The sequence below is a fragment of the Leptodactylus fuscus genome, chromosome 8 (genome assembly GCF_031893055.1).
Source record: "Leptodactylus fuscus isolate aLepFus1 chromosome 8, aLepFus1.hap2, whole genome shotgun sequence".
NCBI classification, from domain to species: domain Eukaryota; kingdom Metazoa; phylum Chordata; class Amphibia; order Anura; family Leptodactylidae; genus Leptodactylus; species Leptodactylus fuscus.
In genome coordinates, this window is record NC_134272.1 from 36,216,589 (window position 1) to 36,235,772 (window position 19,184).

The 19,184-nt window shown below is 40.6% G+C and overlaps 3 protein-coding genes across 3 annotated transcripts in view; 2 read left to right on the top strand and 1 right to left on the bottom strand.

Annotated features, from left to right (window-relative positions):
* LOC142216203 (carboxypeptidase O-like) overlaps nt 1-1,642 on the top strand; it is a 33,369-nt gene extending 31,727 nt beyond the window's left edge. Inside the window, exon 11 of the mRNA XM_075283852.1 lies at nt 1,338-1,642. Coding sequence (XP_075139953.1) covers nt 1,338-1,642 — 305 coding nt within the window. The remainder of the gene's footprint in view (nt 1-1,337) is intronic.
* The window catches only part of LOC142216492 (gamma-crystallin-1-like), a 347,542-nt gene that overhangs the window by 315,649 nt on the left and 12,709 nt on the right, over nt 1-19,184 (top strand). The gene's annotated exons all lie outside the window — the stretch shown is intronic.
* LOC142217656 (gamma-crystallin-1-like) lies at nt 9,392-12,766 on the bottom strand. The gene is made up of 3 exons (XM_075285988.1): nt 12,640-12,766; nt 11,976-12,218; nt 9,392-9,745 (listed from the first exon to the last, which is right to left on the bottom strand). The coding sequence occupies exons 1-3, from the start codon at nt 12,646-12,648 to the stop codon at nt 9,473-9,475; spliced, it is 525 nt and encodes a 174-aa protein (XP_075142089.1). The 5' UTR covers nt 12,649-12,766; the 3' UTR covers nt 9,392-9,472.

The window sequence follows — 19,184 nt, forward strand, 5'->3', positions numbered from 1 at the left end:
CCTTTATATTTCCTATTCCTTTTGTAGCCATTTTGGCTTTGGTTTATAAAAACGCTGCAAAATCTGCAACAAAAAAACACTGCATTTCCACAATGTGAGGTCTTAGCCTAAGGGTAGACTACATGGCTAGGTGCTGGATTATATAAACCTGTGGAAATAGGAATGAATGAAACACTTGAATTCAATGAGGGGCAGTGTGTCCCGATATACCGTATTTTCCGGACTATAAGGCGCACATAAAATACTTCGATTTCCTCAGAAATCGAAAGTGCGCCTTATAGTCCGGTGCGCCTTATATAAGGCTTGAAGCGGCGGCACGCGAGGAGTTAAGCGGCGGCCGCCGGCAAAGTCTCCATGCTGCTTCCATACATTGCAATGGGAGCGCGCTATTCAAATAGTATTCGTTCATCTCTAACTATTTGAATAGCGCGCTCTCATTGTAATGTATGGAAGCGGCATGCAGACTTTGCCGGCGGCCGCTGCTTAAAGGGATTCTACTAGAGATGAGCGAGTACTGTTCGGATCAGCCGATCCGAACAGTACTCGCTCAACTCTAGATTCTACCATTAAAAGAACTTCTTCCCCCTGACCACTTCGGAATAGCCTTAAAAAGGCTATTCGTCTCTTACCTTTCCCATAGCCAGCGCAGCCTTCTCCCTGAGCTGTGTTCGCGCCTTCCGTGTCGTCTTCTTTGGGCCTCATGGATGACGCATGCGCAGTCGGCGCTGGCTGCGAGAGCCTGTTAGAGCCGACTGCGCATGCGTCATCCATGAGGCCCAAAAAAGACAGAGACGGAGCTGCGGAAGAAGGCGGCGCTGGCTATGGTAAAAAGGTAAGAGACGAATAGTCTTTTAAGGCTATTCCGACGTGATCAAGAATGAAGTTCTTTTAAAGGTAGAATCCCTTTAACTCCTTGTGTGCCGAGCGCTTCCATTCATTTCAATGGAAGCGTGCCATTGAAATGAATAGAAGCGGCTGGCACGCGGGGGGTTAAGCGGCCGCCGGCAAAGTCTGCCGGCCGCCGCTTTCAATCATATAAGGCGCACCGGACAGCGCTGCGCCTTGTAGTCCGGTGCGCCTTATATATGGACCTAGGCAGGACTATAAGGCGCTCATGGGTAATGCGCCTTATAGTCCGGTGCGCCTTATAGTCCGCAAAATACGGTAGTGATCTATGGAGAGCATTTACTGGGAAGGAATCTACAGTGAATCCAAGCATCCAATTCTATGCTTCCTAGTTGCTTGCTCAACTGACTCCCCAAGAAAGCAGACAGGAATGGGGGTGCTTTTTATTGGAACTTAATATGCCTCCTAAATGTGTTACCCTTTCCTTTCAGATGACACTTCAGGAACTTCAGCAGACTGGGCAGCTGACATTGGTGTAAAATTTGCATATACCTATGAGCTAAGAGACGACGGTGAATTTGGATTTGAACTACCAGCTGACCAGATTAAACCCACTTGTGAAGAAACCATGACCTCTATGTTGACTTTGTTTGAATACTTAGATGAAAAATATCTTGAGCCACTTGATGATGATGATGATGATGATCTAGGTGGTGGAGCAGCTGCAATTGGTGCTCTATGGCTAAATACACTTCTTTCATTTGCTGTCTGCGTATTTTATGCTCTGTCTTTGTAATTTTGCATGTTTTCTCTCACTAACATATGTGTGTGTGTATATATGTATGTATATACATATATCCCATGTCACTTTAAACTAATTTTGGCTGTAACAATGACACTGTATACTCATTGGGGGAAATTATCCCATGTAGATGGGTGAGAACATGGCGCATCTTGGTCGGAATTCCTTTCTTGCACTAAAGATGTGTCCCGTCTCTCATTCTGAGCTGACTCATGACTTTCTACACAAATGGCTGGAAGGTGGGAGAGGCCAGAGCAGGGAGTGCAAGGGATGCATCTCAGATCAGACCAGTCAGGGCCTTTAATAAGACTGAAGTAGGAGCCGCCAGTCTTAAGAAACTTCCCTCACTGTATAGTTGTGTCTCTTACCTATCTCAAGATGTTGTTTTTATGATTCTGCCTACTTGGGCCCTCGTCCCCTTGCTAGTATATTGCACCTCAGAATATTGGGCGGGTTTTCCACTAGATGGCGAGGCCTGCTGCGCCTGCGCCTTCTGTTCCTTTATATTTTGTTCTTTTTTTCCCCTTTTATTTTGTATTTGAAAACTCTTTAATAAATATGGATTACACTTATCATGTTCCTCAGAAATCAGCTTTGTTTTATTTTCCACTGACATTAAATGAATGTAAATTTATGTAAAAAAAAATGTAGTTTTCTGTAATTGTTCAATTTCACTCTCTAAAAAAATAAAAGCATTGCAAACAAGAATTATTGTCTACTTTATGTGGCAACTCGTGACTGGACCAAACTACTTCAGAATCCTAGGCCTCAGTAAGGACTCTAAAAAACACCAAGGACTATGTATACCAAATAGCAGTAGGAAAGAAGGAACCGCTTCCTCCCTACAAATGATAGTGCCGTGGTGTTCTGACAGCAGATGTAGGAATACGATCTACTGCTAAGACCTCAGGATATGCTCAGTATTCAACAAATACCAATATTGTCCTGTACTAACAGATACAAAACATAAAATTTTTATTGAGTCACACTGAAAACACACTTATTGTACAAAGCCAGAGCAGCTCTTATTTGTAGCTGTGACTAATACTGATTCCATATTTATGGAACATGCTTACATTGGATCACGCTTACCAATGTAAGATATAGATACAAATGTGTCCAAATTTACATGATCTTCAATGTAGTTAAGGATTCCATTTAAAAAAAAAAAAAAAAAAAAGGCCTAGAATGTACTAACAAAATTCTTGAAAGGCTGCAATTCACCACGCTTCGTTTCCCTTCCTCCCACTGTGTTACTTTATCACAAAATCTTGATTTCGTATAGCTTTTTAACTTGTGATACACCAATCTGGATTTGTTCAGTCGAGGACCCATAGGGGAAGACACGCTCTGAGGCTATAGGTCATAAACTGCAGAAACATTACGTACTCAATATGTGCATGGACCAACCACGAAGTTGTCAGGGTTGACAAAGCTATTGGTACCTCCGCCCCCATCCGCCATAGGCTTAGTAAAAGCACACCGAGTCTTAAGCCCGTCTAACTATATTAATGGTTTAGGTTAAGTCACCAGTATTAATAATTTGAAAAATTCCTTTGACTTGTAATGTCCCGGTACTGCTCGTCCCTTTCCTTTTAATAGTCCTTGCAGACCGAGATGGTATAGACATTTGCATATGAGGTAAAGAGGTATCTCCCCATTCCTTCCAATATATTTAATATATATATTTATTTCACAAGAGCCAGCACTTTTCATTTTAATTTATGTCTGTGATTGCATCATCCTACTGTGTTAATGAAAAGGAGTGTCCAGTATGATCAAGTGACCTCCAGAACAAATCAGGCTCCCTTGATTGGCCTGGAGGAGAAGTCAAGTTACAGCCCTTTCTGGAGAGGGTTGGAAACCCTGTGGATCGGTGTATGTGCTGAGATCTGCACATGTGGTGAAGAGTTAGACATGTTAGTCAAGCATCAGTGCACTTCAACCAGAGATGTCTTTTCCTCTGTGCTTAAAATTCTCCTCAGAGAGTGTTTTCCTCTGAAATTCCAAATCTGCAAATACTAAAGTATACTGCCCTGTTATCCATACATCTGGGAACTCCGCAGATATCTCTCTACAAGTAAGTCTTTGGGACAAATATATATTTAAGGAGCCCATAGCTAGTCTGACAGAACTTGAGGGTCTCCCACCTGTTTCCTCTTCTACATACGTGTACCCAGTTTGTTGAGGAATAACCCCCCTAGATACAGGCCATCCTTCAAGTATATACAAGTTAAACTACCCCAGCAACTACTGGTTAACCAAGCCCAAAGTATTTTTGCTCCAACCTCTATCACCTGCTTAACTGGACAGTGCCTGCAGGGATCACAGTATTGTATGTGAATAATTACTCCATCATCTGTACATTTGTATTACCTCGTCCTGCTAGTAAAAGAGCAACGACTACCCCCGAGACCTGGTTGTCTGTTGTCATTGTCAGGTACCACATGGGGTCGGGGACATCAAAAAGGCTTTGTGCACATTTGGGATCAAGGGTCATTCTACAAGCTGGCCACTGCTTACATACTACCCGTGACATCATCTCTGGTCCTCCTGAGTGTTACAGAGTGTGCTCTTAATGGCCCTGCTAATTTGTGATCTGGTTCATTATCAGATTGCTTTATTAACATGAAGCTTATAGTAAACATATCTGTGACCTCTCATTTGCTTCTAGGATAAATTCAGATGGCTGTGTGCTGTCTAAGTAATATGGCCCATTGTCACAGTTGCATTTACTTGACAAATCCTAGCTGAGCTGGCTATGGTGCTCTCTCAGCTCCTGAGTGGTCACTATATTTAAATACTCGACATCCATGGTAATAGTCCAGCAGATGTTCAGAAAGGGTTAAACCCAAAGAGGAAAGACTATGAAGACAATGTATCCACTCTGTCTCTTTTTGTAATAAAAGTTTAAGGAATATAAAAACAAAAAACTTGATAGTCTTCAGTAGTTGATACCTTTTTAATGGCTAACTCATAATGATGACAGATTACAACGTTTCGGAACTCTAGGGTCCTTTGTGAAGTAAATTTAAAACCATTTCTGAAGGACCAGATTTATATACAAAAAGAGACACATAGGGATAGAAATCCAGGAGGAAGGGGGGGTAGAGGGTTGTTAGTAATTGGTAAACACTTACAGGTCCTTATCAGTTCTCAGGGTCTCAGGTCAGTGATTTCTGTAAAATGACATAAAACCATGTGACAAATTTACCCCCTCTCCAGTGTTTGAAGCAGGGTCATAAATTTACACTCATAAATGCGTCGTTCTTTCTTTGATTTGAAATTCCCTCTTAAAACCAAAATTTTCATGTGATCGGTGATATTATGATCCTCATTGCAGAAATGTTTTGATACAGGAAGGTCAAGTCTTCGTTCTCTAATTGTATGGCGATGTGAATTCATACGCATTCTAAGCTGCTGTCCGGTCTCTCCAACATACAGATTTTCAGTGGAACATTTGGTGCACATTATCAAATACACTACATTTTGTGTGCTGCAGGTGAACGTACCTGGGATTTTATATTCCCTGTTAGAGTTTGGTATCTCTATCCTGTCAGTGGTCAGTATGTGAGTGCAGGTTTTGCACCTTTTCTGTCCACATGGAAATGTTCCTGTGGTAGTTGGAGGTGACAGTGAGTTGCTAATAATCATATTCCTGAGGTTTGGTGGCTGTCTGTAGCACAGGAGAGGGGGGTCTGGAAATATGTATTTTAGATGGTTGTATTTTTGTGGTAGTGGATGTAATTTGTGTGTGATTCCTCTTAGCGTCTCCAGGTGTGGGTTATATGTGATAACCAGGGGCACCCGATTGTTTTCTTTTTTGGTATTGTATTTTAATAAATCTGATCTTGGTATTCTTGTGGCCCTGGTGATTTGGTTATCAATTGTTTTTGGATGGTAACCCTGCCTCAAAAATGTGTTTTTGAGGCCTCCATGGTGTTCGTCTCTGCAGGGTTCGAACATATGCGATGGTATCTGATGGCCTGGCTGTATACAATGGAGTTCTTTATGTGGTTCAGATGAAAGCTATCCCATCTTAGGTAGGTTGGTCAGTCAATCGGCTTTCGATACAGCGATGTCTCAATTTTGTTGTCCTGTATCTTGATGACTGTATCTAGGAAGTTTATTTCCCAGAAGGAGTGATTGAGCGTCAGGTTGATGGTGGGATGGAACTGGTTGAATTGTTCATGGACCCAGTCCAAATGATTAGGATATCGTCAATGAAACAGTAGTAAGCCAGAGGTCTGGTGGTGCAGGTGGATAGGAAGTCACTCTCAAGCTTGGCCATGAAGAGATTAGCGTACTGTGGCGCCATTTTGCTCCCCATTGCGGTGCCAGTCTGCTGTAGATAGATGCAGTCACCAAAAGAGAAGTAATTGTGGGTGAGGATGAATTTTGTGAGTTTCACCACTGATTCAGCATTCATACTGTTAAATATTAAATGTACAATATTTTCTAGCAGACATGGGGTTAACACTCTACTGACATCACATACTGCTATATTCTGGGAACATGGGTGTGATGAGGGTGCACTGTTTTAGAGTTATCCTAATATAGAAGAAACAAGCACAGAATAATGGGTAACACCCACTCTCATGAACATAAATGAGTGACAGACACACACACACGTCGTTGTCATCCATGAGGGGGATCCATGGGGAATCTATGGCAGGTCTGTCTGCTATCCCTCTCTGTCATCCTGGACAAGATGTCGTGAATATCCCAGATGACCAGACCAGATGATCAAGCATGAACCAAGATGTAACTACAAGATATCCAGATGAAGAAACCTAACTTATCTGAAGATATAAGCTATTGACAATTGACTGATATTTGTGTTATTTGGACATTTTACCTGTTCCTGTGTTTTCCTTCAAGATGTTTAATTAAACTCTACTGATTTATAACAAGCTGACTCCTTCCTATCGTGGATAAGGCCTACAACACGTGGCACAAGTCTCACCCGCAAATACAAGATATTTAACACATACCTCGCTTTTCCATGAAAAACTGGCAGGCGTTTACACTGTCCTGGTAAGTATATGGTCTTGGTGGAGAATGCCACTTTCCACAAGTATTCTGGAAGACTTTTTCTCTGGGCCTATATTTTAGCTTATGATGAATCATGATAGTCACTGATGTATCTTTATAGGAGTGGGTTACAGAAACACACACAAATCTCTTGGTATTGAGAGGAGCTGCCCAATGTTCAACTCTAGGGCAGACTCATTTAATTTGTCTTTAATGGAAAACCACAAAAAGAATTATCAAAAAGCCAAATTGGATAGAATTTCACAACAAACATAAAAAAGGGGGTGGACAAAAGTATTGGCACTGTTTGAAAAATCATGTGATGCTTCTCTAATTTGTGTAATTAACAGCACCTGTTACTTACCTCAAGCACCTAACAGGTGGTGGCAATAACTAAATCACACTTGCATGTGATTATGGATTAAAGTTGACTCAACCTCTGTCCTGTGTCCTTGTGTGTACCACATTGAGCATGGAGAAAAGAAAGAAGACCAAAGAACTGTCTTAGGACTTGAGAAGCAAAATTGTGAGGAAGCATGAGCAATCTCAAGGCTACAAGTCCATCTCCAAAGACCTGAATGTTCCTGTGTCTACCATGCGCAGTGTCATCAAGAAGTATAAAACCCATGGCACTGTGGCTAACCTCCCTAGATGTGGATGGAAAAGAAAAATTGATGAGAGATTTCAACGCAAGATTGTGCGGATGGTGGATAAAGAATCTCGACTAACATCCAAATAAGTTCAAGCTGCCCTGCAGTCCGAGGGTACAACAGTGTCAACCCGTACTATCCGTCGGCGTCTGAATGAAAAGGGACTGTATGGTAGGATACCCAGGAAGATCCCACTTCTTACCCAGAGTCATAAAAAGGCCAGGCTGGAGTTTGCCAAAACTTACCTGAGAAAGCCAAAAACATTTTGGAAGAATGTTCTCTGGTCAGATGAGACAAAAGTAGAGTTTTTTGGGAAAAGGCATCAACATAGAGTTTACAAGGAATAAAATAGAGGCCTTCAAAGAAAAGAACACGGTTCCTACAGTCAAACATGGTGGAGGTTCCCTGATGTTTTGGGGTTGCTTTGCTTCCTCTGGCACTGGACTGCTTGACCCTGTGCATGGCATTATGAAGTCTGAAGACCACCAACAAATTTTGCAGCATAATGTAGGGCCCAGTGTGAGAAAGCTGGGTCTCCCTCAGAGGTCATGGGTCTTCCAGCAGGACAATGACCCAAAACACACTTCAAAAAGCACTAGAAAATGGTTTGAGAGAAAGCACTGGAGACTTGTAAAGTGGCCAGCAATGAGTCCAGACCTGAATCCCATAGAACACCTGTGGAGAGATCTCAAAATGGCAGTTTGGAGAAGGCCCCCTTCACATCTCAGGGACCTGGAGCAGTTTGCCAAAGAAGAATGGTCTAAAATTCCAGCAGAGCATTGTAAGAAACTCATGGATGGTTACTGGAAGCGGTTGTTCGCAGTTATTTTGTCTAAAGGTTGTGCTACCAAGTATTAGGCTGAGGGTGCCAATACTTTTGTCCGGCCCATTTTTGGAGTTTTGTGTAAAATGATCAATGATTTGACTTTTTTTTCATTCTCTTTTGTGTTTTTTTCATTGCAAGCAAAATAAATGAAGATATTAATACCAAAGAGTTTGCGCTTGCAATCATTTTCTGGAAGAAAACAAGTATTATCTGACAGAATTGCAGGGGTGCCAATACTTTTGGCCAACACTGTATATTGATTCCAGATTAATTTAGATGTACAATTCAACCGCCATACTAGGATTTCCCGTATGGCAAAAGCATGGTGAACACACGGAAACTGTATGAGCACCATGCTTTGCATGTGCCAGGTGTTATATACGGCTGACACTTCCCTCTATAAGCCGCGGTCGGAGCTGAGCTCTAATCGCGGGTGTTAACCCCTGAAATTTCTGGGGATGGCAACTAGGAAAGTTCCTTCCAGCGAATTATATTTTAATTCTTTGAGGCCAGTGTTTCCAAAGGTTTTTTTCCAAGCAGGTTCATCAAAGGCAGAATCAGCAGACAAACAAATAACAAGAAACAAGCTAAGTTACACTTTCTACTCCCCCCAAAAACTTCCTACCACCGACTTGACTATGTCTTTGTCTCTTCAGACTTATTACCTAATGTAATCTCTTCCTCTATCGGCCAGATTTCCATATCAGACCACTGATTGCCACTCTTGCTCTCCAAAACATCCCACGCGGACAATGGACATGGACGCTTAACGAGTCCTTACTGGAAGATGAGGCACTTCTTAAAGATCTGCATTCTAATTTATCTGAATACTTTGAGCTGAACGCAACGCCTGACATATGCCCCACTATTGTGCGGGAAGCGCTTAAAGCATCCATTCGTGGCACTTTTATTAAGATTGCCTCAGATCGCAAAAAGAAAAGACAGAAAGAACTACATCTTGTTCTAACTCAAATTGCTGCATTGGAGAGGACACACAAACACTCCTTGGCCGTCCAAACATATAAACCCCTGGTTAAGGGTTGAAATGAGAATTGAAATTCGATATATATCTGAAGAAAATTGCAGATAAAATTAGTTGATTGTTGATAAGGACTAGAACTTCGTTAGCATCAGGAAATAAAAAAAAAAACCTGTAACTTCAGTCAGTGGGTTCTTGCTTAATCCAAAACAATTGGTCAAAAATAGACTTACACAAAAAACTGAAACACGATCATGAATTTTGAGGTACAAAGTCAGGTTTTAATTGCATTATATTTTATTGCAGAATTTACAGCAATGCTTTCCTTCAATGGGTTACTGAAAGTCTGCAGCTCTTCTGAAAGAGCCGACCCTACTGTTCACTCCACCCCAATCGCTGAATCTCCTGTACTCTCCTGGTCTCAGGTAATACTGACGGCCCCTATAGTTAGGCTCATCATAAAATATCCAATGGCCTTCAAGGACATTGCAGGAGTGGATGTCATGGTAGCGGAACTTCTCAAACACCTGTGGGCAGTCTTCTGTGAATTCCATCATTTGGCCTTTGAAGTCTTCTCTTTCATAGACTCTAATCTTGCATGATGTTTGCTAAAGTAATATGAAAAAAAAGTTTCATTACTCCCCAAAAGAAAAACAATTTAATTACTTTCATTAATTAAATAATAATAATAATAATAATATATTTTATTTATATAGCGCCATCATATTCCGTAGCACTGTACAATTTGTACTGTATGTATTAGATTATATTATTCTAGTTAAATGCATTAGCAATTACCAGTTTTTTCCTAGTTTTGTTACCTACTCAGTAATAAGATTTTAGAAAAACTACAAAAAAATGCTATTTCCCAAAATACATAAATGAAGTGCGAACCTAGCATAAGCAGATCTGCTATGGATGTGTTTTTCTGTAGACTGACACAAGTACTTTTGCAACAATTTATGCTTAGTGTAAGGGGTTAAAGTGGAGAACACAACCTGTAATTGATAAAATGTATTAGAAGCAGATTAGTCTGAGATTGATGGTCCTGCCGCTGTCATGTGGGACAGATGGACACACTCAGAAATGGAGTAAGGAATAGTCTGCATTTTTGGGGTATGCAGGGCTTACTGATTTTTTTTTAACAAGTAATCTGCCATAGATCAGTCCAGCACATGTGCCTTACACTACAGAAGCTTACACTACATGTGCCTTACACTACTGGTGTCAGTACGCCTTGTTTCTTTGCATCTGTACAGTACAGCAAGGTCTAAACTCCTTGGTTTCCATTGTGCAAAGCACATGCACAGGGAACCGCTAGAGATGAGTCCTAGACTCGGTGGATTCAAAGGTATAAAGACATGGAGACAGTTTAGGGGCAAATATTCATAATCATAATTGTGAAAGGTAGCATTAATGTAAGGGATTAGAGTAGAGCATATAACCTATAATTGATGTGTCATTAAGATATTTTGTACTTGTTTTGCACTTGTCATGCATGTTTAATACTGCAGATTTTATTGGTATAGTTTGGCTACAAGGCTATGATATGGATGGATGATAAGGCTGGACTTGAACGTGGAGTTAGCAAAAGCCTGCATTTTGTGGCAGATGCAGGGCTTATGTCAACGTCACACACAAAGGCATGGGTAGGAAGAGGATATAACAGTGGGATTCCCACCACACAAGAGTCAATTCAGGTCAGTTGAGTTCAGCCAGGAGTATCTGGGAGCAGAACAGACAAGTGCAGTTTTATTCAGCAGTCAGGATGGCAAGTCATGGTCTACAGACACTGCGGAGTATGAACCAATGCAGCCCATTTGCTGTTAAAGATATACAACACATGTGCCTTGAGTCACTAAGGTCGAGGTCCACACATTTTGCTTCATTGTGTATGCACAGTAAAGTAAGGTATATATGATCTTCTGCTTCAACTAGACAAAGCACATTCACATGAAAGCCACTAGAGATAAATCCAAGGCTTATCTCCAGTGGGATAAAAGTTATAAAACTCAGTCTAAGACATCCTGCTGGTAAAGGTCCCCAAAGTGTGTGCTATATTAATGTACGGAGTTCCATAAATGGTTCACAAAATGATGGAAAAAAATCATCATGATTTATGGTTGCGACAAAGTACTTTTTAAGGCATATTCTCAATCCCCATAGCTGAATAACAAAACCATATAAGCTGTGACACAACTGGCACATATGTATAAGTACCAATGTATGCTAGCATTACATGTATCTATATCTAGGGTGTGCTTCTATATTCTGGTTTTCTAAAGCAATTTTGGAAGCCAAAACCAGGCGTGAATCATAAATAAAGAGAATGTATAAAGGACAGAAGGGTACTTCACTTTTTTCAATCCACTTCTAGTTTTAGCCTTAAAAACTGCAATAAAAACCTGAACATGCGAACACGTAAAAGTAATGACAATATCAAAGAACTTTTGTCAACGATTTATGATACAATTTTTATATAAAAATATAATCATATTGGAGGTAGTTACAAGAGATGAGTGAGTATATTCGATTGAATACCTCTGCCGCACAGTTCCCGGTGCAAAAAAGCGCCGGGGAAGGTGGGAGGGGCATCAAATTATTACTTCCCCTCCCACCTTCCCCAGCGCCCCTCCACACCAAGAACTACATGGCGGAGGCACTCGATCAAATATACTCACTCATCTCTAGTAGTTACCACTAAATACATTAAGGGGAATGTCATATATGTCAAATGATGTGAAATAAATGATGTGGTTTTCGATGGCTTTGATGGTTCTAGCTGTGTCACAGTTTTCTTGGTTTGGTTTTCCTAATTTGAAATCACAAAGAAAGTACCTGGGGAATTATTCTGCAGGATCTGATGGTATCTCCAAAGCCCATGCATTGGTTGAAATCAGGATATTCTCCTCTCTTTAAGAAAAACTGACATCCTCGGTAGTTGGGAAACTCGTAGATCATCCAGTTGCCATGTTCAACACGGATTGAGCCACAACGGTTGAAAAGAGAAAGCAAGTCAGAGCTATCAGAGTCACACTCATAAGAGCGGCCTTGGAAGTTCCTGTCTTCATAAAAGATTATCTGGCAAGAATATAAAGTGAATTATCATTTTGTATAGTATAATTCTATATATACAGCTAGCCTGCTTAATGGTTAGCATCAATGTATATCTGTACTAGGTTACTAAGAGCATGCAGGAAGATAGGATCATTATTTGACTATTCAGATGTTGATACATAGAATGGAGAGATACACCAAGGTCTGCATATACAAGAGTACAGAGAAAGGATTGCACTGATCCATATGTATTAGCATGCCAGCTAACTGATGGTTTCAATCTTTGCAACATACAGTATATATAAAAGCCAGTGAGATTGGGATAGTTATAAAGTACTATTTTACATCTGGCATTAGCTACATATGGTATTTATTTTTTAACAAATAATACATAGTTAATATGTTGAATATCATATAACAGGCACATGCTCAAATATTCCCTTACCTTCCCCATTGTAGCTGGTTTGCTGGTCTGCAGATCATACTGATTTTCTAGCAGCAGTCCAATATATACCCTGCACAGCTATAGGCTTAAAAAGTGCACAAAAAGCTGATGAGGCCCCTTTCTGATGTAGAGGTGGATCAGATCAGTTTGTATTCTGCATGGTTTAGGGTCTATTCTTTGTACAAACTTCTAGTGGGGATTGATCTATTGTTAAAGGGATTTTCATCTCATTGTCTTTAAATAAAGATATCGTGCGGTGGGTTCGTGAGCATGGCTGCAGTGAGGAAGCACAGACAAATTACGCAATGTCATAAACGAATCACGGCTTTAGGATGTCATGTATTGCCTCAAAATCAGATCAATATATGTATGAGTGCAAAGCATATATCAAAAAATAAGATTTATTTATGTTAAACCATAGTAGTAAATTATTATCTATAGCCAGATTACAATATAAACTAAGGTAATGGTGGTCACTCTAGTATATTATGGGGCCCCAACTCTAATTTTTAACTCCTTTCTGTCCATTTTTCTATAACTAAGATCTATAAAAGTAATTGATATTGGCTCCAGTTGTAAATAATAACCTCACAGTATATGCCATGCAAAACATGAAACAACAAAAATTAATTACTAAGTAAAAACAAAAAATAAATACATTAACTATAGAATGCAGCATTCCAAAAAGTGACATTTCACCCTAGCCTTCCATGTTGCCTTAAATACACTGGTATCACAGATTTTTTTTATCACTTTAGGAGCAAAAGATTTGTCCAAATGACATTCTTCCCCTTATGATTCTTCTACAATGGTGTTTAATGTCTTCTATGCAATGATGCCACTGTATCTCTCTTCTAATCCATAGAGCTGAACCTTTCCATTTCTATTTTTTATGGACATAGAAGACACGGGGATCTTTATCTCTGTAACATCATGTACACCTGTATAAATTATCTCTTGCATAGTTCCAAATTTCCCATAAGTATAAGGAAAATGTTCGTTCTTGTACCGTGTTAGCCAGTGGGTTGGAAATATAAAAAACAAAAAAACTTGATAGTCTTTAGTAGTTGATACCTTTTTAATGGCTAACTCATAATAATGACAAATTACTGACGTTTCGGAACGCTTGGCTCCTTTATCAAAGTAAATTTAAAACATTTCTGAAGGATGCATATATATATACAGAGAAGGCACAAAGGGTGTTAGAATTACAGGAGGAAGGGGGGGGGGTTGTTAGTAATTGGTAGAGACAATGTAAACACTTCCAGGTCCTTATCAGTTCACACGTTTCTGTAAAGAGACAGGAAACCCTGTGACACATTCAATCCACACTCCAGCGTTTGAAGCAGGGTCATAAATTTACACTCATGAATGCGTCGTTCTCTCTTTCATCTGAAATTCCCTCTCAAAACTAAAACTTTCATGTGATCAGTGATATTGTGATCTTCATTGCAGAAATGTTTTGATACGGGAAGGTCCATTCTTTTTTCTTTAATTGTATGGCGATGTGAATTCATCCGCGTTCTAAGTTACTGTCCGGTCTCTCCAACATACAGATTATTAGTGGAACATTTGATGCATATTATTAAGTACACTACATTGGGTGTGCCGCATGTGAACGTACCTGGGATTCTATATTCCTTGTTCGAGTTTGGTATCTTTATCCTGTCAGTGGTTAGTATGTGCGGGCAGGTTTTGCAATGTTGCTGACCGCATGGGAATGTTCCTGTGTTCGTTGGGGGTGATAGTGAGCTACTGATAACCATATTCCTGAGGTTTGGTGGCTGTCTGTAGCACAGGAGAGGGGGGTCTGGAAATATGGGTTTTAGACGGTTGTCTTTTTGTAGTAGTGGATGTAATTTGCGTGTGATTCCTCTCAGCGTCTCCAGGTGGGGGTTATATGTGACAACCAGGGGCACCCGATTGTTTTCCTTTTTGGTATTGTATCTTAATAAATCCGATCTTGGTATTCTGGTGGCTCTGGTGATTTGGTTATCAATTGTTCTTGGATGGTAACCCTGCCTCAAGAATGTGTTTCTGAGGCCTCCAAGGTGTTCGTCTCTATCTGTAGGGTAAGAACATATGCGATGGCATCTGATGGCCTGGCTGTATACAATAGAGTTCTTTATGTGTTTCGGATGAAAGCTATCCCATCCTAGGTAGGTTGGTCGGTCAATCGGCTTCCGATACAGTGATGTCTCAATTCTGTTATCCTGTATCTTGATGACTGCGTCCAGGAAGTTAATTTCTGAGAAGGAGTGATTGAGCGTAACCCCTTGTGTAATTTGTAAATCCAGGTTTTTGTAAATTGCACTTGCATGGATCAAGTCTATGCCTCAGTAATTTACAAGAGCAAATGCATGGATGTTTTGTGGTTATACACTAGACGTTTACTGTTCTGTTTAGTTGTGGTCCTCATGTGGCCTGAATGTTGAATTTTCATTGGTGAGCCTGCTTGTATTTCGTAACATGTATTTGTTCCACAAAGCATCCATCATATAATCTATACCGGATGTGGTGTTGGTAGAATAGACACACACTCCTAACTTTGACATCATACAAGTTTTTATAGCTCCAAAGTGAGAATCTTTCTGACAAGTCCCAGACCATATAAAGTGTCTGCATTTGTGGTCATATCCATTAGCAACCGATCAAGGTAACAGACGGTCACCACTAAGATGATAGAGAAAATCCTTAAAAGTCTGCAGAATTTCTAACTACTTATGACTACAACATTTTTTACCCTTTAATTATCTACAAATATAGACATGATTATGTTCATGGGAATACCCCTTTAAGTTTGGTAGTTCAAGCCAAAAAAAGTGTGTAATTAGAGAGGTTCACACTACGATTATTTAAAGGGGTATTCCTATGACGCTTGTTCACTAACCATCAGGCTGTTGTGCTCTCTTCACTTCCTGCTTTTCTCGGCACATAGGTGGGCGGGGTTTCATTTGCACGGGATTGGTTGTAAATGAATTACCACAGTGTGAAGCTGATGTAGCAGAGCTGGATTTGAGTCAGCTTTTATTACATACAGAGGTAACGGATTCCCTATCTCAGCCCTTATCAGCCAAATTCAATTAAACCGACTGATAAGAGCTCAGAAATCCCAGAGCTCTCACCTCCCCTATCTGAGAAGCTCCGCTACTTATCAGACACAAACAGCTCAGAGCTGCTCCCAAACCCTCCCTCCCCCCTGAGAGCAGGCTGCTACATCACTTGACAAATGAGCAGATAATCCCAAGCGCCATAGAAACTGAGTGTAAACAATGAAGTGAATAAATTAAGATAGCGGCCAAACAAAGCAGTTTTGATAAAGCAATCCATTTTGGAAAAGTCTTAAATCCACATAAGCTAACAGTATAGATAGGATCCTTGTGATGGGACAACCCCTTTAATGTATGTTCCTTTCATCTGTCACAGGGTGAGAGCAACAGTTATTGATCGACCCCTTCTGTCTGGTGTCCATCTGCATTCATCCTCATATAAAAGTTCCTTTCCAATGTTATCCTTATAAGACAGGGCATACACAGTAGAATAAATATCAAACTACAAATATCTCCTGAAAAAAGTTAACTAGAATAAATCACCAAACAACCATACAAGAGAAATATAACAGTTTATTATAACAAAAAAATAGATGAAGATTAGTGTGATTAAAAACAATTAAAATTCAAGTTAAACATTGAGTATTGTGGAGACCACCCTCATACACCCCTGGTATAAAATAATTACGGTAATTCATAAATATAAGTATTATATACAGTAGCTTCCCCAAGAACAAAATAATATAATACTGACCAAGCAGGCATACATGAACACATAAGAAGGGTGCAGGAAGGGGAACCTTGATCACCAGCCATCAACCCCAATGCGCATTTCACCCCACGACCTCTTCTAGGGACTCAAGAATGAAGATGTCACTTTAAATCCAAAAAGTATAGCTGAGGCTGGATAATTACTTAATGAAAATGCATTTTGTATTTAAGGTGACTTGCCATGTTCATCAATCAGCCTCCAGAAGAAGCCATGCTGTGAAACGTGCATTGGGGCTGAAGGCTGGAGGTGAAGGTTGCACCCTTCATATGGCATAAAGACACCATCATCTACATGAGCCATCATCCATGTGGTTTCCAATTTTTTGCAGTACCTGTTAAATGAACTGTTTCTTGCAGTACCTGATATATCCAGGGCATAGCTAGGGGAATATGTGCCCCTGATTCAGTCAGAATTGAAGGGGGCACCAACTTTGCTTCATTGTCATTTTAGGATAATTTAAGTGTTCTGAACAAGATTGCAAACTTATAAATCAGTGATCTGTAAGTATGCCATGCGGTTATAGCATGATCTGATAGAGCCACTCTGCTGATGGTAATAATACATTTTATTTATATAGCGCCAACGTATTCCGCAGCGCTGTACAATTTGTAGGGTTCAAGTACAGACAAAAAGATAAATTACATAGAAATAGTCACTTCACACAATGGGACTGAGGGCCCTGCTCACAAGAGCTTACAATCTATGAGGTAGAGGGGGTGACACAAAGGGTAGCAGGGGCGGCATCAGAGGTAGCATTGCTTATACAGTGGTCAGACAATTTTGTAATAGAAGTGACTGTCATTACACAAACATAAAACTTTATGAGTCATCACCAGTCGTGTCCTTTAACATGTGGATGGAGCTTGGACATATAAAGTTAGCCTGAAATAGCATCATATCGTGTGGGGTAATGTAGGAGCTGGAACAGAGGAGGGTTAATTTTAGGGATTCTAATTACGCTAAGGAAGGGTTTACATTAGGAATTGTGATCGGCCTGTCTGAAAAGATATGTCTTTAGGTTGCGCTTGAAGCTGTAGAAATTGGGAGTTAATCTGATTGTCCGGGGTAGAACATTCCAGAGAAGTGGTGCAACTCGTAAGAAGTCTTGTATACGAGCGTGGGAGGTTCTGATAATAGAGGATGTAAGTGTTAGGTCATTGAGTGATCGAAGAACACGGGATGGGTGGTAGACAGAGATGAGGGAGGAAATGTATGGAGGTGCAGCATTATGGAGAGCCTTGTGGACAAAGGTGATAAGTTTATATTGTATTCTGTAATGAATAGGCAGTCAATGTAGTGACTGGCACAGACCGGAGGCATCGCTGTAGCATCTAGCCTGATAGATGAGCCTGGCCGCAGCATTCAGAATATATTGTAGAGGGGAGAGAATTTAGTAAGTGGAAGACCGATAAGTAAGGACTTACAGTAGTCAAGGCGATAGGACCCCCTGGGGACTGAAGAGGGAAGAGGAGAACATGAACAGGAGCGGGGAAAGGTATGGGTTTTTTTATTTTCTACATTGTAGGTTCATAGTGAGGACATGAAAACTATGAAGGTTATGAAGGAAAACTTATGGAAATTTTGAAGGTCATAACCAGCCCCATTTGGATACTAACCCTTCTATTATGTACAGCATCTAAGACTGGAGTGAGGTGAAATGTCCTTAACTTTGTCACGCAGAAAAGAAAATTCCGTCAGAACTCGATTTTACTCTCCAAGTCTCTGCTCTACAAGACTTTAAAGTAATATACACATTAACCCCCACAACTAACACACTTCTGACCAACAACATCGCTAAACATCTTCTACATTCCTCTATAATCCCACCAAAACGTAAGGCTTTCCCAGAACAAATTTTATTTCTGGAGCAATGTAAGATGGTGCTGATGCAACCTTAAACAGGTGGATGTTCTCCTCACAGTCTGCATGCACAAATGCGTAGAAGCGCAGCCACGTGGCTCAGCTGTTGTACACACAGGGGTTTGGTAGGGGTGCTGGCTCAGCACAGGGTGCTACAGCATGGCATGCTCAGAGCTAATGATGATATCACATTAGGCTATATCACATGTTATGTTGTATTTTCATACATCACAGGGTATGACTTGCCCTGCATGTTGTATTGATGATAGTGATGGGTAGATAAACATTACAAATGAAGTGATCTCCATATACATTTAGTTCACATTCCTGGCAAAGAGTAGTTTATCAGGATCTATAGCAAGTGGGAGGAGCGGATGGGATGAAGGAGTGATACAGCACAGCAGCTCCAGCAGGCTCACTCACTAGCACACTAATACTTGTTTTTAGCTCCTAATGCTAGAAAACCAAAGAACAAAAACTCATGAGAGTAAAAGAGAGTCTGTGTGTGTAGTTTTGTGCAACTCACCTGTTTTTGTTTTCTCATATATACACTCTTCATGAGTCTGCACTAGGGCTGAGCTGATTTTGAGATTTCAGTATCGATTTTAAAATCTGATTTCCGATCATTTTCCAGCCGATCCCGGAATCCGATCTTTTCCGATCCAGATCGCTTAACCCCAGTCAATGCTTCTCTGGGGGGAAAGTCACTTTTAGTCTAAGGCCCCACGCGCCGCAATCACAGCGCTAAAGCGCTGCATGAACGCATTGCGGTTCTTTCCGCAGCGCTTTTAAGAGAAAGTTCACAGAGTTTTCCTCTGCAGACTTTCTCTTAACATTATATCTACGGGAAAGCCGCAGGCGTT

Excerpts from the sequence above, each read along its gene's own strand:
- LOC142217656 (XM_075285988.1), bottom strand. Across the intron at positions 9,746-11,975 it reads CCTGCAGAATAATTCCCCAG|CAAACATCATGCAAGATTAG; the intron begins GTACTTTCTTTG and ends ATATTACTTTAG.